This window comes from Stegodyphus dumicola, chromosome 4, assembly GCF_044657685.1.
Source record: "Stegodyphus dumicola isolate Sdum_Otavi_A_Nest chromosome 4, ASM4465768v1".
Lineage (NCBI taxonomy): Eukaryota > Metazoa > Arthropoda > Arachnida > Araneae > Eresidae > Stegodyphus > Stegodyphus dumicola.
This window is the reverse complement of record NC_140771.1, coordinates 68,093,751-68,114,756: the sequence shown is the minus strand read 5'-3', so window position 1 is coordinate 68,114,756 and position 21,006 is coordinate 68,093,751. Positions and strand designations below refer to the sequence as shown.

The following is a 21,006-nucleotide window of genomic DNA, read 5'->3' as shown; positions in this document are numbered from 1 at the left end:
ATTATACAAAGCATTTTTAACTACTAGTATTATACATATGATGCAATTCAACTGAAGTACTTCATCAGAAATAAAATTCTAAATATGAAGGATAATTCTGCATTAGGACCTTTAATGCATTAAAAAAAAATCATTTCCAGTCTATAAAACTTACTTTCACAATGAACTTTACACTCTGAAGAACATGTATTAAATATTCTAAAATATATTTATTTTTGCAGTTTTAAGAAATATATTTTATACTGATTTTGTTATAATTCATATATCACTGAAGATCGCAGACTTTTAGTGTTTACATACACTTAATTATAACACGACGTAAATATATACACATAGGTCGCTAATCGAAGGGGCACCCCAATGTCTGGAAAATGTGTTTCAGAAATCAGTTATGATTAGAGTAATATTCCTCTCCCCCTATTACAAAGCACAAAAATTTATAATTACTTACTAGATTGATTATAGCTTTTTAATAAGATCGATGCGATTTAGAATTAATCATCTTGATTATAAAAATGAAAACGATTGACTTGTATGAAGTAATAATATTTTACCTTACCTTTAAAATCGCCAATACCATCTCCATCAGAATCCTTGAATGTTTCCACATCAACCTGATACATGGCAGTTTTCTGGTACCATTTTAAGGTCGGGGCTGGTGGACATCGAGGAGCTAATAATATTATGACAATAGCGCCAACAAGCATAGCAATCCATGAGATCCAGAAGAAAATGAAGAGAAACATCCGAAGCCTCACCCAAAATGGTTCGTTAGCATATTTCAGTAGTTCCTCTTTGCCCATCCCAACAGTAGTTTGGGTAACATGAATATCAACTTTAGCTTCACCATTTTTACCATCATAACCATCTAAGTTAACAGATGTAAATTTCACTTTGTTGGGGTCAGCGGCAGTTAATTTTTCTTTAGCTGCAGCATTTTCATCCATGTTGTCGATGGGATCAGCTTCATGCTGGTCGCCATTACAAGCTGCTTGTTCATCACCTTTATCCATGATTTTCGAAGTTGAAAATACTAACAATTACTTTATTTAGTAATACAATAATAGGTACTACAAGAGGCTCTTATAGGACGAACACCTTAGAACCCCTAATTTCTAAACGTAATTTTATATCGCCACAGCGATACTAAAACTATCAAAGTAAATGTCACAGAGAAAAGCGGAAGAGTCTACGCTTCAGATTCGCTGTTACGTCATATCTGCGGTGGGACGGATAAGTTTTTATTGTTTCAAAAAGTCCTGATTTTTTGATAAGGTTTCCTTCAAGGATCAAATTACGAACAAATTTTTAGACAGGAATATAATAAATATGTTTCTAATTTAAGTTCTTGGTTAACGAATTTCTTTTTATGTTTTAAAAACTTAAAACATTAAAAAATTACTACTTTTTAACGTAACTTTTGAAAATTCTTTTAGTTTTAATGAGCATTAATTTTTAATTAATTTGAGCATAACTTTTATATAAAAAAAATAAACACAGATTACTGTTATTTTCAGTAAAAAAATCTGAAAGCTTTCAAATTTATTATTACACCCAAAGGGGCGTTTTTTTTCATGGGGGGGGGGATTCAAAACGGGATTTGAAAAATGAAACAGGCATTCAAATTCATTCAACGCAAAGTACTGTTAGCTATTGTAACGTTTTTGTGTTGCAATGCTACCAATATAACACCAGTAAGAAATATTAAGAAACCTTGCGCATAAAATATCCGTGCTTGAAGATGCAATGTTAATGTTAATGGAACGCTTTGAAATTGTTGAGTTTGTTAATAAAAAATTCGTCAAAGTTTTTCAAAATATGAAACATATAATAAAACAAGTTCCAAATTCCAAATTTAGGCTTCCAGATGACAACTTTGAGCGGAGGATTATGTTATTCAAAATTTCATGTCTCTAAATACCATTTTTTTTTTTTTTTTTTTTTTTTTTTCCACAAGAGAGAAACATATACCTACATTCATGTAGGTATGTTTCTCTCATTCATACCTACATTTAATTTCTTTAAATATAATGCAAGGCTGTCATATTTGGTGGCAACAATTTGAAAAGTGATTCAGACTTTTACTGTGAACCGCTTATTCACAAAGCCTACAGACCGTTTCTTCTGCTGTTTGCTCCGATTGGTTAAAAGAGGTAGGGTTACAGAATCTAATGCTTGGCGACTTTTGGTTCATCGCCTTTACAATTTGTATCTGAGCGTCCTGTACCAAAAAGTGAGCATACCCCACCGGAGAAACCGCAGCCCAGTGGTAATGAGCGCGAGAATAATTCATAGACTTCTAGGTCGCCAGTTCTATCCCCACTCGTAGCTTTCATAAACTCTGCTCTATACGGATTTATTTTTATTTTAACTTTATTGAATGACTTTGTCATTATTTGTCTTTTCGCCTTCGGGTACGGTGTTAAAAATTAAACTCCTTTATTTTCTCTATTTTTGTTAATGTTAATTTTTCTTATTTTTATTTACTAGTTTGTACTCTTTGTAGTAGATACCAGTAAGCAAGATTACGATCCAAGATCCCGAAAAGCGTTTCAATAGATATAGCGCAAAATGGAATAAAATATAATTTTAGTTATACTTACTCGTAAAAAGAATAGGTATCCGACACCCTTAAATGTTTACTGAATGTTTTCATTTGGTTAATTTTTTAATATTCCTTTATTTGTATAAATTAATGCGCTATGAAAATTTACACAATAGACTCTTCTTAAGTGAAATAACGCAAAAGTGCATATGCTGTCTCGATATAAACACCTTTTCTTGTAAAACAATTACGTACTTTAAAAAGTTTAAATTCAAATACAAATAAACTATTAATACGATCAGTAGGTTATTTAAGATATATTCTACACAATTCCTCTAAGCTTTCATTCATAAACTAAAAAAATATTGAATGAAATAAACGCTTGTTGTTTTCGTTTGTTTGGCGTTAATTACCACGCCTACAGGGCGATAACTCGCCATTCCAAATATGACCGCCAAGCAGATGTTTCCTCCAATGAGAGCAGCCCGTAGCGAAATTGTCTGTAGGCTTTGTGAATATGCCTGTGAACCAGCACAAAATGCTAAAACGAAATTAATAGTTCTTCCGGTCTAGTTTCTATTTAGGCTAAAAAATCATTTATGAATTAGATAACTACTTGAACTAAATGCCACAGATTTTGTTTTGTACCTTATTATTTAGCTGAACTACGACTTTTAGCTTATTTTACACAATCTATATAATGAAAAATGAGATACATTCTGCATGGAAGAAGAGGAAGAGTATAGTCACAAGTGTTATGAAAAAAAAAAAAAAAAAATGTCCGCATATTCTGTTTTCGCTAAAATTAATCGATTTTCCGAATTCAGAAATTTACAGCTATTGCGGAAAATTAAACAATACCACCTGGAGGTAATTTCTCCTTCTTTAACTTCAACGAGAGGGGTCTTTTCTTGTTCAAGGAGAAACATTTTAACAATATTTGATTTAAAATAATGCCAAATAGTACGGATTATGTAATAGGTTGTGTAGAAATTAAGAAAACAATTAACTATAAAATATCAGCTCAAATGTTTGCAGAAAATCACTTGAGATTTATGAATTTTCGGTACTTACGTATTATTGCAAGCCTTTTGGTGCAGAGGCGCGAATTTTATGGAAGAAAAAGAAGAATTACTTTTACTGTAAAAAAATTGTGTATTATATACATACATATTTTACATTTCAACTATATATTTTCCTCAAAACACTCGCTAAACCTAGTTACAAACGGGTTTTACTTTTTGTTGTGGTGGAAATTTTATAACGATCTCTTTTAGAAAAGATTCGAACCGTTATTCCTTTAGCAATTTTGCGGCAAAATACTATAATCCCGCAGAAATTTCGCCTCTGTTTCTTCTATTATAGGAAAATTCCACAAGCATGAATTTTAAAATTGTGTTTAAGATAAAATAATAATAATAATTTTCCTATAAAAGCCGTTGAAAGTTGCAACGCAGCAAACAGAACGCATACGAAAATGGCGTTGTTGGAAACCGAATAATTGCCATGGTTGCCTGAATATTTGTTATGCGAGTGGATAACAGAGTTGACATGTGGCTCCAAAAATCCTTACCATTCTGAAGCTTTGGCGATTTCTACTAAAATAGTTGCAATAATATATAAGTACCAATTTTTTATGATGCACAGTGCTTACTAATAATAATAATGCATTATTATATTAAAAATACTAAATCCATACCAATCAGTTTATAAATATTCCACAAACTTTGAATAACGTTTCCGAACTTTTAAGTATAAGCATAATAATATATAAATGTATAGTCATAGTTTATGAATAGCGGTTAAAAATTATGAATTAATAAAGTTCGTGAGAGATCTGCTAAACTGCAAAAACACACAAATACAAGGCTAATTTTTTCTTATATCATGCGGTGGCCCGTAAATGCACGGTCGTAAAATGCTCTGGAATTTCGTAGATATTCATAAAAATGTTCAGATAATTTCTGATAAGTTGAAATAATATCCCCAAAAGTCTGCATTCACTGATGAAAGCTTCGGGTTTGATATTGTTGCGTGCATACGGGTTCATAGTAGATTGAATGCCATTGAATCTCTGATAATAGGTTAATGAGAGAAGAAAAGTTGAAAGAGCTCAAGTTAGGAGTGAAAAAGCAACAGTCCCATGTTTAGTAAAGTATTGCAAGAAAGTGAAGCGGCGGTACATGCAAGCTACGTCTTGTCCGAGTTGATATCTAAGCATTCAAAGCCTTTTACTGACGGTGATTTCATCAAGGAATGCCTAATGAAAGCTGGAGAAATTGTTTGTCCTGGAAATGTGAAGGCTTTTCAATCAATTTCATTGTCTCGAAATACAGTTGCGGAAAGAGTTACTGATTTAGCCGCGAATTTAAGTGATCAGATCAAAGCAAAATCATCTAGTTTCGAAAGTTTCTCCACTGCCTGTGACGAGAGCACGGACATTAGTGGCAAAGCTCAATTAGCAGTGTTTCTTCGTTCTTGTGACAAGAATTTTAACATTTTTGAGGAATTACTGGAACTAATTCCGATGCCTGGTACTACCACAGGAGAAGATATATTTACTTGTGTTTTTGGACTTCTGCAGAAATACAATCTACCTTTGGCAAAATTAAATTCTGTAGCTACAGATGACGCTCCATCAATGACCGGGAAAAACAAGGGCTTCGTAGCATTACTAAGAAAAAAACTTAGTGAAATTCACGGTTCATACATTTATCATATGCATTGTATTATACATCAAGAAGTTCTATGGCACGAAAGTAATAAATATGGAGAACGTTTTCTCATACATAAAAAAAGTTATAAATTTTATAAGATCTCGAGGTTTAAATCAGCGTCAATTCACTGCTTTCTTAAGTGAGTTAGATAGTGAATATTCGGGTTTGTCCTACTATACCGAGGTACGTTGGTTATCTTGCTCCAAGATTCTCAAACAATTCTGGGATTTGAAAGAAGAAATATGTTAGTTTTTAAAAACGAAAAATCAAGACGTAAGTTTGTTTTACGATCCAATATGGATACAAGATTTATCTTTCTTGGTTGATATAACCAAACACTTAACCAATTTAAATTCATCGTTACAAGGAAAAGATCATATCATTACGAACATGTTTGACATAATTAAAGCATTTAAATGTCAACTAGTTCTTTGGGAAAAACAACTTAAAAATGAAGATTTGACGCACTTCCCGACGTGCAGCATGAACAAATCAAGTTTAGATGATACTTGTTCGTATCGAAAATACGCAGAAAAAATTGCAAATTTAACAACTGAATTTGAAACGAGGTTTAATGATTTTAGTTCCCTTGAAGACAAATTTTTTTTGTTTTCTTCGATTTTCTCAGTACCCAGCCATATGCAAATGGAGGTGATCGAGATTCAATGCAACTCAAATTTGAAAACAAAATTCATTGAAGTGGGCGTGCCTGAATTTTACAAATATTTACCAGCCAGGTTTGAAAATACTCGAAAATTCGCATATGAAATTATTTCCATGTTTGGTAGCACTTATCGGTGTGAGCAGTTAACTCAGTCATGAAAGGTAATAAGTCTCCTATTAGAAACCGTATTAATGATGCTCACCTTGGGTCAGCGTTGAAAGTTATCACTGCAAACAAAATTTCTCCCGAAATAGGAAAGATAATAGCAGAGAAGAGATGTCAAGTATCAGGATGTAAACATTAAATTTTTCTTGTTCTTTTCTATATAAATATATATATGTATATGTTTATTATTGTATTATTCGAAATAAATCTACGTTTCTATGAATATTGATTTTTTTTTTTTTTTTTTTTTTTTGCGGCCCGCCTAAAGTTAAACCTTGTTCGTTTGGCCCAAGTGTACCTATGAGTTTGACATCCCTGATCTAAATAGATCAAATGCCCTGAATTTTTAGAATTGTAAGTAATAAGGAGTTTTTGGTTAAAGATTTAAAATTTTCATAATAATTTCAGATCTTTATTAAGAAAGTAGCACAACTGGGGTGCAAAGCGCATTAAAAAAGAAAAGACTTATTTTTTACCTGAAATTTTTCTACCAGTACAATTATAACTAGAAATAATAGGAAATGACACCATGTATTATAGGGAGAAAAAGGGGAGTAAATGTTTATTTAGGCAACTTCATGCTACTTACTTTTTATTACAGTAAATCCCTTTGAGAAAAAAACAACTTAGTACAAATGTATAAGGCCTTACAGCTGGGAAGAAATGAAAGTACTTTTTTTTATTCTAGTTTATTTTTTATAGAGTTATCAGATGCATTTTCCCCTGTATACGTACAACTATATTTCTAGAAATTTTATTTCTTTGACAGAATTAAACATAGAATAAAATGAAAATAATATATTAGTAAATATCTATAAAAAATAGTTATCTGGAATTTTATTTGACTACAAATTGTACATACTTCCTTCTTACAGTTTAAAAATTAATGTAACAAACACGTCTGTTTCAATTAAAATAAGATTAGAAAATTTCAAGATATTGATTTTAAAATAGAAACGAAAGTAATATTAATTGACAAAGTATTTTATCTTCAAAAATGAATATTTCTTTAGTTTATGATGAAAAAGCTTAGTATATTATATAACAGACCTTAGAACTTTAGCACTTTTCTATAATAATTGCAAATATTTTCCTTTTTTTGTGTGTATGCGTGCATGCATTTTGGAATAGGTGGCAAAGATTTCACAACACAAATAGAAAAAGCACTTTTTTATTCAACATATTATACACATTCTGCAGAAAATATTCATTTAAAAATTGAATTACAAGTCTGAAAATATTAAGAAAAAATAGGTTAGTTTCACTCTCTTATTTTGTATCTTAAACACATAACATATTTCATTTCTGCTACATACATAAACTATTTTTTTAATGTTTTCAATTTCCGTTGCTTAGTTAAATTATTGCTTAAAAGATTATCATTTAACTTTTTGCAGTAATTATTTAGAAAAATATTTGTTGATGATTGTATGATATTTTTCAAAATAATCTCAGGGTTATTAAGTTTTGCACAGTCATTCAGTTCCAAAAAAAATTTTTTTTCATGAAGTAAATTTAAAGTAATTTTACACACTGTATCTCGTGGATTAACCGAAAATAAAAATTTTTGCTCATATTCGTCTGAAATTAGTTTCTTCACAACAATAAAATTAATATATAACAGCAAAGTGGAGAGACGACTTTCGTGACGTCAGAGCGTTCAAGCAACTCTAGAGCCTTGGCTTTGTATGTAGGAGGTACTGGCTCAACACGCTTTCTCGACCATGCACTAACCGCGATACACTAAGAGACTCTTTCGGTGCACTCGACGACCCACTCGGCACTCACTGCCCAGCTGTCAACTCGATTGACTCGCTAGACGAGACACCAACTCGATACAAACTAGACGAGGCACACTCACTCGCTCCTTCGATGAAGCACACACTAACTGCGGACCAGCAGGGTTTATATAGCTTTCGGCTTATGTTCGAGAACATTTTGGGCTAAACCGGTAAGAATTCGTTCCAGAAGGTTCTCAATCCGTCCATGGAATATCGCCAATTTTGTCGCCAAATGGGCGATTTCTTGCCAACTGTGGCAACCCTGATTTATTTTGCCATTTTATGGCAACCCTAAAATGCTTTGCGGGGGAAGCCGTTTTACCGCGCCTGTACATTTCGTAACAATATCTATATATGTTTTGAAAATGTCTTTAATAGACATCATTGGAGGATAAAAATAGATAATTTAATCGAGGATTACGTGTAATGATATCTACTTTACTGTTTGTATTTCCAATAGCTTTTCTAAATCATTTTCTTAAAACATTATAATACTGAACAAGTTTTAAATCTTTTTGTAACATTTTTATAGGTGTTATATTTCTTACATATTTTTCATAAAATTTTGAAATTTTATAATCTGGTTCAAAAACGTTATCTAGATTTATACCTGGACTTTTTTTACTCTTTTTTAGGTTCAAATTTATTAGTATTTTTATTAAATCGCAAATCGTATAAACCTAGTATTTTCTTAATTTTGCTTCTTTTTTTTAGGATATATAATAAATTGTTTTTATTTTTTATCTACATACTATATACCATAGGGATTGAATAAATCGCATAAATCAAATAAGTATTCAGTTTTAGGATCTTTTTTAGGAATAAAATTTCAATCATATTTCAAATTAAAAGAATCAAATATCTTCTTAATTCTTAATAAGGCTTCTTTTCCGCTAAAAAGGAAATTATTCCACATATTTTAATGTTTATTCTTCATCTTATTTTTTAAGAATTATATTTGTTTCGTTAGAAATATTATAATAATCACAAACTTTTTGTTATAAAAAATATATTATATATTCTTTCAGGAAGGGTTAAGCCAACAAATTTTAGAAACGTATTATCTGCTTCTTGAGCGAAGATAATATTATGTCTTTTAATTTTATTAAATAAGTATATTACACTATTATATTTCTGTTTTAAAAACATGTTTATATTGAAATTGCAATAAAATTTATCTTCTGAATTATCATAAATTATTATTATTTTCTAGTTATTTTATTAAATATTCTTATATTTTCTTCACTGGCTTCAGATTCTTCACTTCAGATTCAGTATCTTGTACAGATTAAATCTTGTACATATTCAGCATATTTGAAAAAAATTATATTCATTTATTAAGGTCTCAGAAGGTTACGGTTTGAGAGCTAACTTTGTATTATGCTCACAAGGAAATTCTGTGAAAGAAGCAAGTACTTTGGCGAATTAAATTTATTTCTTTTAAATATATATTTTATAAAATAAAAATCCCAATTTACCGAAACAGGATGTTGTAAAAAGCATCATTATGTGTGCAATATAAATCTGTTTATTAGATAAAGTAAGAAATTTCAAAATATTGTCAGGAATAAGCATTTTTTTAGTTTAATTTTGCCTAATTTATATTCACCAAAAGGATCAAAATATTCTATATGCAGTAGTACCTCCCAATAAGGGACATCCACCAGATCAAACATTTTGTCCCTTAAATAGAGATGTTCCTTCTTGACAGGGTACATACTAAAAATCTGTAATTTAATTAAAAATTCAGGTTGCATTAAGTTTTAAACAAATTATATATTTTTAAATAAATAAGTATCTTAGTCGCAGGTATTTATTTGAATTTAAAATTTATGAAAAATGAATTCTTAATTAAAAAAGTTTAATTATTGCAAAAATGTCTGAATTGAACAACAGAGTTTTGTGATACATAAATTAATTGAAAATAATCCGTTACACGGAAAGTCTGCGAATCATAAGCATTTTTCTTCGTGTGGATATAGAAGCCACTGATGATTTTAAGTCCTTCGCTGTTACCAATAGGAATCAGGAACTGTTTTAACTAGGTTAAATTAGATTAGGTTATTCAATTATGGCAAAGCCTCGAGGGCTATCTGCCTAAGTGGAGGGATGCCTTCGTGGAGGACTTTCTAAGGGAAACTGGCTCGTATACACGTTACACATGGGGAAAACCACGAAAACACCCATGCAGCCAGCACGTTCGCGGATTCGAACCTCGGACAGAACTACCAGTGTTCAGCTACTCTACCGCTCGGCCGCTGGTGAGCCTGTTTTAACTAGGAGGTGTATTTTAAGGCATCGGAATAGTATTTTACGTCACACTTTTCTTTTTTCTGGTTTTTCTTCGTCCTCCTCACTGCTATCCAAGCTATTTTTATTAAGGCTCACATCATCCAATATAGTTGAAATAAAAGATTTTATTTCGTCATTGGTGTCTTCAGTAAACAAGTGTTCATTGATTTCTAAGTGCTCTTGCATTTGAGCACTGCCACTGATTTCGACAAGTTCAAATAATTCATTACATTTCACTGAGGGTACCCGAAACTGGAATTCCAAAGCTTGCTTTCTTAGAACACAGCTTTGTGATATGCATTTAACAGCTTTTGTTATACATTGAATGGCATTCAATACATTGATGCATTTTGCAAGCAGCTTGACAAAGAACATGCCATAAAAATTTTTTCTGTAACGAACCCTTAAGCTTCTAATTATACTTTGATCCAAAGGCTGCAATACTAATGTTGCATTGGGGGGAGGAATAGTAATTTCACTGATTTCTGTTTGACATTTGGTGGGTGGGCTGACGAATTGTCAAGAAATAGCAGAATCCTCCTATTTTTTAGAGGAATCAGCTATTCTAACAGTTTACTTTCCATTACTTGAAAAAATTAAAAAAAAGTTTTATGTCAACACTTTACACTGCATCGGGAGTTCCAAACATATGCTGTTATGCAGTTTTTAAATATTTTGTGATTTTTTGTTGACCTCTGTGTGGCGTCAGTGCAAAAAAAAAAAAAAAAAAAAAAAAAAAAAGAAGTTTAATAATAAATCTAAAAAGACAAAACAAAGATGTGTTAGTAGGAGTGAGAGAAAGAGAAGATTGGTGAATTGCGTTTCAGCGAGAGATAAACCTCAACAAACTCTTTTGGAAAACCGTTAAAATCTGAAAACCGGAAAAAATTATCATATTGCCATTGTTCTTGCTGGATTTATTATCCTTTAAATATTTGCATATTTATTGGGAAAAAAAAGAAAATGGTGCGGCTTGTTCCCAAATCCAAAGATGAGACTGACTGCTTCTAATTCTAAATGTAGTGGTTCAGTTGTAATTGTACCTAAAATTAATACTTAATCTAGCTTTAAAGCGAACGTTTTAAGCTGTATCGTCAGTAAAGAGTGCTAATTGAATTGTGCGGTGAAATGTCGTAAGTATATATATTGCACAATAAATGACTTAAAACTGAACCTTGTGGTACACCTGCTTTAATCGGCCTCTGCGACGAATATGCATTTCGAATGTAGACGTTGAATGATATCTTACGGAGAAAAGAAGAGATAATTTGAATTAGGTTACCTGGAAAATCAAGTTTGATTAATTTATAAAAAGACCACTATGTCAGATGCGGCTAAATGGGTTTGCAACATCGAGAAAGATCGCTCATGTGGGCAGTTTGCTATTGAAGGTTTCATCAATAATGCTGGCAACGCGATGGATTTGCTGCTTAGTTTTAGATTTTACTTTAAATCCAAATTGCTCGTGTGATAGGAAGGAATAAGATGGAACAGTAATTTGAATATAGAGAAGTATGACTTTTTCTGCATTTTAAAAGGACAATTATGTAAGATAACTGATCCATAATTTTGGGAAGAAGTGCTATTTTGATTTGGTTTCATTATTATAATTTCAAGTTTCCAAAAAGATGAGAAGTGAGAAAGTTTGAGAATGGAGTTAATTTTTACAATGTAGGAATACCAATTAGTGGCATATATTTTAAGCTATATTTTTTATATTATCCTCCCCCCTCCTTGCTTTAACAAATTTTCAATTTTCTGATGATGTTCTGTACAAAGAACATAGGACAACAAAACGAAAATTTTCCGCTTAAGGAGTGCATAGGTAATTGCGGACTATTTTAAGATGATTCTGACACAAACAAAAAGACAAGATTAAAAACACAGACAAGTCCTATCCAGAGAATCCTGAAAATAAAAGAGAGACTCGATATCTTTCCTACTGTTGAAATTTTTCCAAATCAGTTAGACCCTCAGTGTATTGGTTGTTTGTAGGATGGCGTTTACTTGATCCAGCCCGTGTATAAGAAAATGACAAACGAATCGGAGTTGAGGGCTATTGCTCTGGAGACTATACACACCAATTATCCTAGTCAGGACTGGTTGCATATATAAATGGATGGATCACGCCTGTCTCAGATTGGAAATACAGGAGCTGGTGTCTTCCCTGACTTGTTTGCATTCTATTTCCCTTGGTTCGTGTACCACTCCATTTGATGAAGTGGAGGTGATTAGTTTAGCTTCTCATCAACTGCTTACTAGGTATGAGAGTTTCGAAAATGCTGTTATTTTGTCAGCTTCTATGTCTGCAATACAGGCTATTATCTCTTTGAAACATGCCAACTCGCAAAGTATTAAAGACTGTATATCTAACTTTAGTTCATTACAAACATTACTCAAAAAAGTTATTTTACAGTGGACTCCGGCTCACTGTGGAATATTTGGTAATGAAATGGTAACGATTTAGCTAAAAAAGGAACCAAAATCCTACAGCTTCCATCTCTTATCCTACTGTAGTGCGTGTAATAAAAAAACGCATGAAAATTGACTTTCGATCCAGGCAAGCATAGCAAATTACGCTTCCAGCACGCGCGCTTGGCAATTTTACATGAGCACGCGCGCGTCGTATTTTTTACGACATTCGTTATTTTACCATTTTGGGCACGAAAAACGACAAGAATGAGTGAATATTCATAATAAATTTGTTAAGAAATAAAATATTAATCTTATTATTGCAAAATACAAATAATATAACATTCAAATATAAGTAAATTATTTTTAAGTTCTTATGTTAGTGAGATGGAAATGCAATGATGTATTTCATTATAGAAAATTCTAAATGTATTGTTTAATAATTATATTTTAAAATCGAAGCCAATTTTAATATTCATCAGAGGCAAGTATAGACAAATAAAAAAGGAAAACACCTTGGTAGGAAAAAAGTAAGTTTAGCATTACTTACTTCTGCAAGGATATTTACTTCTTACTGGTTACAAAAACGCACTTAAACTAACATTAATATTTTTATTTATTTCCAAAAAATAGAAATAAAAGGAAATAAGGAATAGAAATCGCTATTGTTCTCCCATGCAAAGGTTTCCCTGTCTTCCTTTTCTTCATCAGATAAATATTGAAGAATACGAGCAAAATCAGTTGGGTGCACATATTTTTTTTGCCATGAAAACTAATATAAAATTTACAGAGCCAAATGTATTCAAATTAAAATAATACACGGTAATTAATAACACAAAATTACAAAATATTCGAGAAAAAATATTTTCCGAATTTTCACCCACTACCACGCGGGTGTCGTAAATTCTACGAAAAAGCTGCCACGTAGCACAAAAGCCCAGTAAAAAAATGTCAAATGACTTTTTTTTTACTGGCACATTCCATGATGTGGAGAAGCGTAGAAAGGAGGAATAGAAATGACCTTCAGACTTCTCAGATTCGATATGCGAAAAATTTGCATTGAAAACTGAATTTGTCGTAAATTTCGCACATGCGCGCGTGCTGGAAGGTTAAAGAAAAACGTTGGAGGGATTTTCTTTTAAAAATATCTACTGCTCCAAAACGAATGGCTGTTACAGCTTTTCGGTTAGGGACTGGACATGATTGCCTTGCGGGTCATTTATTTAGATTTGGCATCTTTTCGTGCTCTAACTGTGTGTTATGTGGAAGAGACACTGTTATGAATTCTTCTCATTTTAAGAAATGCCCTAAAGTGACTGGACAACTATATGACAAATGCTGCATGCAAGAGAGAAGATTCAAGATCTCTAGACTGTTTGATTTTTTCCTTCTGACCAAATTATGTTCCAAATTTTACATTTTTTTTTTCATGTGTTTGTGTTGAGTGTACTTGTCACAATCTAGTCAATGAATTGCATGTTCAAATGCTACGACTAAAACTAAAAAAAAAAAAAAAAAAAAAATCTTAACATGTGTAATTAAGTTATTATTATAAGGTGTTAGATTATGAGATGTTGTTTCTAGACTGCCTACAAGTACATTAGTTTTGACTTCATCGGTGTCAGGAAGATCAGTGATGAAGGTACAGGTGCATGTTTGATGAAATGAGAGGATATGTGTATGATTTTGCGAAATTTACGTGACATCTTATAAAGAGAATTAGGAGCCCACCAGCGGCCGAGTGGTAAAGTCGCTGAACACTGGTAGTTTTGTCCGAGGTTCGAATCCCGCGAACGGGCTGGTTGCATGGGCGTTTTTGTGGTTTCCCCCCTGTGTAACGTGTATACGAGCCAGTTTCCCTTAGAAAGTCCTCCACGAAGGCATCCCTTCCCTTAGGCAGATAGCCCTAGTGTGCTTTGCCATAATTAAATAATCCAATCCAATCCTTAATTAAATATAATTAAATACGACGCCATAAAGAGAATTATCGTCCACTAGGAAACTGCTTAAAACTAGTTCGTTTCTACTGTTTGAATTCGTAGGTATCACTTTTGATATGGTTGTAATTGGCTTGTTACCTTTTAATAGCGGGATCCCATGCAGTTTGATAGCTTTTACGTGTTCTGTTACGCATTTTGATATTTTGTTGGATATAAGCCAATAGGTTGAGAGTGGGTCTGTGCGTAAGGATTTATTTAGAGGGAATACTGAATATATCATTAATGGCTTTTTTTATGAATTTCAATTTCATTATTAAATTCTGGAACGATGTTAATTTTGGGATTTTCTTTGATGGTGGAATCGATAATATTTGTGAATATTTTCAAATTAGGTTGTTAGTGCTTTCGTAGATTGGTGATAAAAAGGAATGAGGCTCAATATAAAAGCAAACTGGATTATGGTTAGATAAAAGAGTTGAAGTATTTCAGTCGAATAGTTATATGAGCTATTTTGCAAGAGGAAAAATTCAGTTATTGGAAAAGAATTATAATAATAATGAATACGTTGATTTTGTGTTATTGTAATGTAATTCTTACACGAAGTCAAAAATTTCTCTACTTCTGCGGTCCCGGATTCTATCGAAATCGCTGCCAATGATAGTGAATTACGTTTTAAATTATTCAATTCCACATAATCAATAATATTGCTGGGTCGCATATAAATATTTTCTAGAGTAATGTTCCTCTTCTGTATTTGAAGAGTAACAACCGCGCTTTCAAAGGAATGCGTATTGTACTTAATCCAACAGTGAGGAATATATTTACGTATATAGGCAAATTGGCCACCACTTCTGCTAATATGTCTGTCTGTCCTATAAGCTTGACAAACGGGAAATAGTGCACTGGAAGAAGATTTAAGATCCTCTTCTTGAATGAAAATAACACCTGTATTTTCGTTTTCAATAAAATCATCAAGTTATTTTTTTGGCATAAATACCATTTGCATTCCAAGCCATGTTTTTGTTAGAAATTTACGGCTGTTGTTATTTATCGTTTTTTTAAATCAATGCTCTTCTACTACTTTTCGCTTTGCTATTCAGTGGTAAAGAAATGGTGTCTATTCAAACCGGAGCAGTTACTGTTTCTAAAAATATTTTATTTACCCACGGAAAACTGATAAACATTTATAAAAGATAGGCAGACAGATGTACACTATCAAAGAAAAACTTAGTGTTGCGCCTGCGCGCGCATTTCATTGCTAGCGTCGGCGCATGCGTCTTGAGCTCTTGGAGTTTGTGACATGAGATTGTGAGCTAAGAGCGTGTGAGAGAATTCGTGGCTTCGAGTGGCCATGAACTATGTAAATTAATGAGAATTAAAGTGAGATATAATACAATCCATTGTTCCTGAGTTTATTGAATTATAGTGTAGTGCCTGTGCAAAACAGCGTGGTCCGTCATGGGACAGAGATCTATGGATTATGAGTTATATACAAGTAACAAGTAAGTCAGCAGTTTCGATTTAAGAATAAAGTATCATTTTGTTATTTTGAGATACTGTGTAAGAGTTTTGAGAAAATTTATATACTGTGTTACTGCGTTTAAGTAATTGAGAAGAATTACTTATTATCTTGTGTTATTTCATTAATAGTACAATGTTGATAAAAGATGCACTTAAAGAGGATTTAAAGCTATTGGCTTTAGAACTGAATATAGAATTAAGTGAAAAGATAACTTTTACAGATTTAAATTTAGCGATTAAAAGTAGTGAAGCTTTTAAATCCGATCCAAATTCGGTAACAGAGTTGGGTAATTCCATAGTAGAGCATCGTAAATCTGAAGAAGCTAAAGTATTACAGTTAGAACAAATTAAATTAGAGAGATGTAAAACAGAACTGGAAATTGCTCGATTGCGAGCTGAAACCAAAAGTGTTAATAACGATCAAAATGAAACTAAAGGAGAAAGTTCCGATTCCTTAGATTCTCTTATTAAAAGTATAAGAACACTAACATTGAAGGTTCCGAGTAAACCTGAAAACTGGAGTTATTTTTTCTCGTCTTTAGAAAGAGCTTTCGCGACAAAAAATGTGCCTGAGAAATCTAAAGCGGAAATATTGTTAAACTTGTTAGGGGAACGGGCTTCGAACATTATCGTGTATATTAGAGATGAGGAGCTAAGTGACTATGAAAAAGTAAAAGCTATTATTTTAAAGGAATTCGAACCTACACCACAAATTGTTTTAGAAAATTTTAAAAAGGCTCAACGCCTAAATAGTCCCATGTGCAGTTCGTGTCGCGATTAACCACAAATTTCGAATATTACTTAAAATTGAGGAAAGTGTCTGATTTTGAAACTCTGAAGCAGTTAATAATATCAGACAAATTGTTTGAGACATTAGATCGAGAAACGTCAGCCCATATTTCTGTAAGGCAAGCTGAAAGTTGGTTTCCGCCTCAACAAATGGCTAAGGAAGCAGATTTATTTTTCACATTTCGCGGAAAGTCCCTTGCCGCAAGCGTGGACAGTTTTCAAAAATCTCGCAACAATTACAAAACGTCGAAAAATGTTTCAAAGGTATACCTTGCCGACGTAAAAGGATTAGAGTGTGTTCTTTGTGAGGAAAATCATTTTTTGGCAAAATGCCCAAATTTCTTGAAACAACCGGTGAATGATCGGGTTGAAATCATCAAAAGTCATAAATTATGCTTTAATTGCCTAGCATTAAACCATTATGTCAAAAACTGCAAATCAAAGTTTTCGTGTTCCGTTTGTGGGAAAAGACACCACATGACATTGCATTTTCCAGTAGAAAATAAATCATCGAAAGAGAAGGAAAAAAATAAAAACGAAACAGCGAGTAGTTCCAGTGTGCTTTCCCCCCTAGCGCCAGACTTTCTGCCTAACAGCGGTAATACTCTACTTACAGCGACTAGTGTAAACAGATCCAAAAAAAGTGTTCTTCTGAGCACGGCTATTTGCTTTATTAGTGATAGTATGGGTAAGCTACATCCAGTCAAAACATTACTTGATGGCGGCAGTACTTCATCGTTTATAAGCAGAGACTGTGCGATTAAATTCAACTTTGATTATGAGAAGGTAAACATTGCGATTTCCGGATTAAATGATTCCTTGTTTACAATTCGGAAAAGAGTTTCGGCATGCATTAGCAATAAAGATAAAAGTTACGTGAGACATTTAGACTTATTAGTAGTACCAAAAATCACGCAAGACTTGATTCCTTCAAGGAAAATTGATATTAAAATGCAGGATTTTTGTAACATAAAATTAGCTGATGAGAATTTTAATGTTCCAGAACGTATAGAGATGCTTTTAGGAGCTGAGGTTTTCTTTGAGATATTAAAATCTGAACAAATTTGATATGAAAACTCGAGTCTTATTTTACAAAACAGCGTGTTCGGGTTTATAGTGTCGGGAAGCGTTACATCAGAAGAACAGAGCCGCGTACATTGTGGGTTAATGAAAACATCTAATGACTTAGAACAAACAATGAGAGAATTTTGGGAAATAGAGAATGTTGAAATAGCCATTCCAAAAAATAAAGAAACAGCAATATGTGAAGAACATTATGTGCAAACTCATAAGCGGAATGAAGAAGGGAGATACATTGTAACAATGCCACTGAAGGAAGATCCTATTTGCTTAGGAAATTCAAAAGATTTTGCCCTTGAGAGATTAGATTCCCTATGGAAAAGATTAGTTAAAGACCCTGAATATTTGAGTCTGTATCAGGATTTTTTAAAGGAGTATGAAGAGCTAGGGCATATGACTGAGGTTAAAGAGAAAAATGAGCCTAGGGTAGTGTACTATATGCCACATCATGGAATATACCGACCTCAAAAAACAACAACTAAATTGAGAACAGTGTTTAATGCATCATGTTTAACATCAAATGGAATTTCGCTAAATTCTTTACAACGTAATGGAGGGGTTATTCAAGATGATCTCTTTTCAATCATGCTTAGATTTAGAAAGTACCCATTCGCATTTACGGTGGATATTAGAAGAATGTATAGAATGATTAAAATTAACCCTGAACAGAGATGCTTGCAGCGAATCCTGTGGAAAAAAGAAAATGATGCACCTGTGAAAATCTACGAGCTTAATACTGTGACTTACGGTACAGTTAGTGCGCCATACTTAGCTACGAGAACTCTTAAACAATTGTCGATTGATGAAGGTCCAAAATTTCCATTAGCTGCGCCAGTCTTACTTAAAAACTTTTATATGGATGATGTGCTTAGTGGAGCGGAATCTTTGAGTACAGCTAAGGAACTTAAATCTCAGTTAACTGCAATACTGAAGAGTGCAGGAATGACACTGCACAAGTGGTGCAGTAATCATGCTGAACTTGCGGAAGAAGATCACTCCTATTCCTTTCCTAATGAAGTAGAATCTACAACACTTGGAGTGTCTTGGAGGTCTAGAAGAGACTGTTTCTGTTTTAGAGTGAAACTCGATAATGACATAGTTGTTACCAAACGACAAATATTGTCCACAATTGCAAGATTGTTTGACCCGATTGGTTTACTAGGGCCAATCATAAGTAAAACCAAAATATTCCTCCAACGGTTGTGGTTGTTAAAGCTGAATTGGGATGAATCACTACCAAAAAAGGAAGCTGATGAGTGGAAGAAGTTCTCTACTGAACTGGAAGTTTTAAGTAAAATAGAAATTGAAAGGTTTATTCTTATTGCAGAAGTAGACTATGCGGAACTTCATGGATTTGCAGATGCCTCTGAGGTAGCATACGGAGCAACCATATATTGCAAGTGCCGTTCGAGAGATGGAGAAGTGAAGACAAGGCTAGTGACGAGTAAATCCAGAGTCTCGCCTATTAAACGAGTTACTATTCCGAGACTGGAGCTTTGTGCGGCAGTCCTACTTGCAAGGTTGATGGTTAGAGTAATATTTGCATTAGAGATTCCTGTGAACAAAGTTTATCTGTGGAGTGACTCCATGATCGTGCTTTCATGGATACAAAAGGAACCTTACCAGTTGAAGAAATTTGTTGCAAATCGAGTGGCAACAATTCAAGAGTTGACTAATGGTCATCAATGGCGTCATGTGTCATCAAAGGAGAATCCGAGTGACCTTATATCCCGAGGCTTGAATCCCAGTAAACTTCTACAAAATGATATGTGGTGGAAAGGCCCTCTGTTCCTGAGATACGACCACTACCCAAATAGAGAGATTCCGGTGGAAGTCATTGTGAAGGACTTTCCAGACGAACTTAAAATCCTTAGTGACTCTACTAAAATTATTCGTGTTTTAAGTTTTATTTTTAGGTTTGTAAACAACTGCAAGGGGAAGGATAAGGTTTCAGGTCCTCTTCAGAGCTCAGAATTAAAATTAGCTGAACTTAAACTGATTAAGCTAATCCAAGATAGTGAATTTAAAAAAGAAATCTCAAGCCTTGAAAAGGAGGGTAAGGTACCTCCAGATAGCAAGGTAAGAAGTGTTTTTCCATTTTTAGATCAATATGGAATTTTAAGAGTTGGAGGCAGATTAGCTAATTGTAAGTTGAATTTTGATAGAAAATTTCCTATAATCTTACCAAAGAATCATAAGTTGACTAATCTAATTATTGTGATGTTTCATAAGAAATACATGCATATTGGTCCACAAGGCTTACTGTCTATTGTTAGACAAGGGTTTTGGCCCTTAAACGGGCGCAACACTTGTAGAAAAATAGTACATGAGTGTGTCGTATGTTTCAAAGCAAAACCAGTGCCCTGTCAACAACTTATGGGTCAACTCCCTCAAGAAAGAGTCAGCCCGAATTTTCCATTCAATTGTGTCGGAGTTGAATTTTTTGGTCCTTATTTTATAAAATACCCACATCAGAGGAAAGGTCGCCTTAACAAGGTGTATGTGTGCATTTTCGTTTGTTTTGTTACCAAAGCTTGTCATCTTGAGTTGGTAACAGAGCAGTCTAGTCAAGCATTTATTGCAACCTTAAAGCGTTTTTTCAGCAGGAGAGGCAAGTGTGCACGCATATTTTCAGATAACGCAACCAATTTTGTTGGTAGTAACGCAGAATTCAAGAAATTGAATAGGCTCGTCAGCAAACCAGATGGTGAATTAGGTAATTATTTATCGAGTGAGAGTATTGATTGGTCGTTCATTCCCCCTAGAGCTTCCAATCATAGAGGTCTTTGGGAGGCAGGTGTCAAATCTGTTAAGTTTCATTTGAAACGCGTAGTAGGCAATTTGAAACTAACCTATGAGGAGTTTCTTACAGTAATTGCTCAAATTGAAGGCATTTTGAATTCTAGGCCCTTGCAACCTTTATCATCCGAACCAGAGGATTTTGATATCTTGACACCAGGCCACTTCCTGATAGGCAGACCTATCACGGCTATTGCAGAACCTAATATTTTAAACGTTAACGATAATAGATTAAAGAGCTGGCAAAAATTGACTAAAATAGTGCAAACAATTTGGAAATATTGGAGAAATAACTATTTGA

The 21,006-nt window shown here is 33.2% G+C and overlaps 1 protein-coding gene across 2 annotated transcripts in view; it reads right to left on the bottom strand.

The window, feature by feature from the left end:
• LOC118204786 (maltase A2-like) overlaps nt 1-1,205 on the bottom strand; it is a 42,580-nt gene extending 41,375 nt beyond the window's left edge. The window contains exon 1 of one of the 2 annotated variants that reach the window (XM_035377081.2): nt 560-1,205. In XM_035377081.2, coding sequence (XP_035232972.1) covers nt 560-1,013 — 454 coding nt within the window. In that variant the 5' untranslated portion in view covers nt 1,014-1,205. The remainder of the gene's footprint in view (nt 1-559) is intronic. The other variant, XM_035377080.2, reaches the window with a different exon arrangement.
• Nucleotides 1,206-21,006: the final 19,801 nt, after the last annotated feature.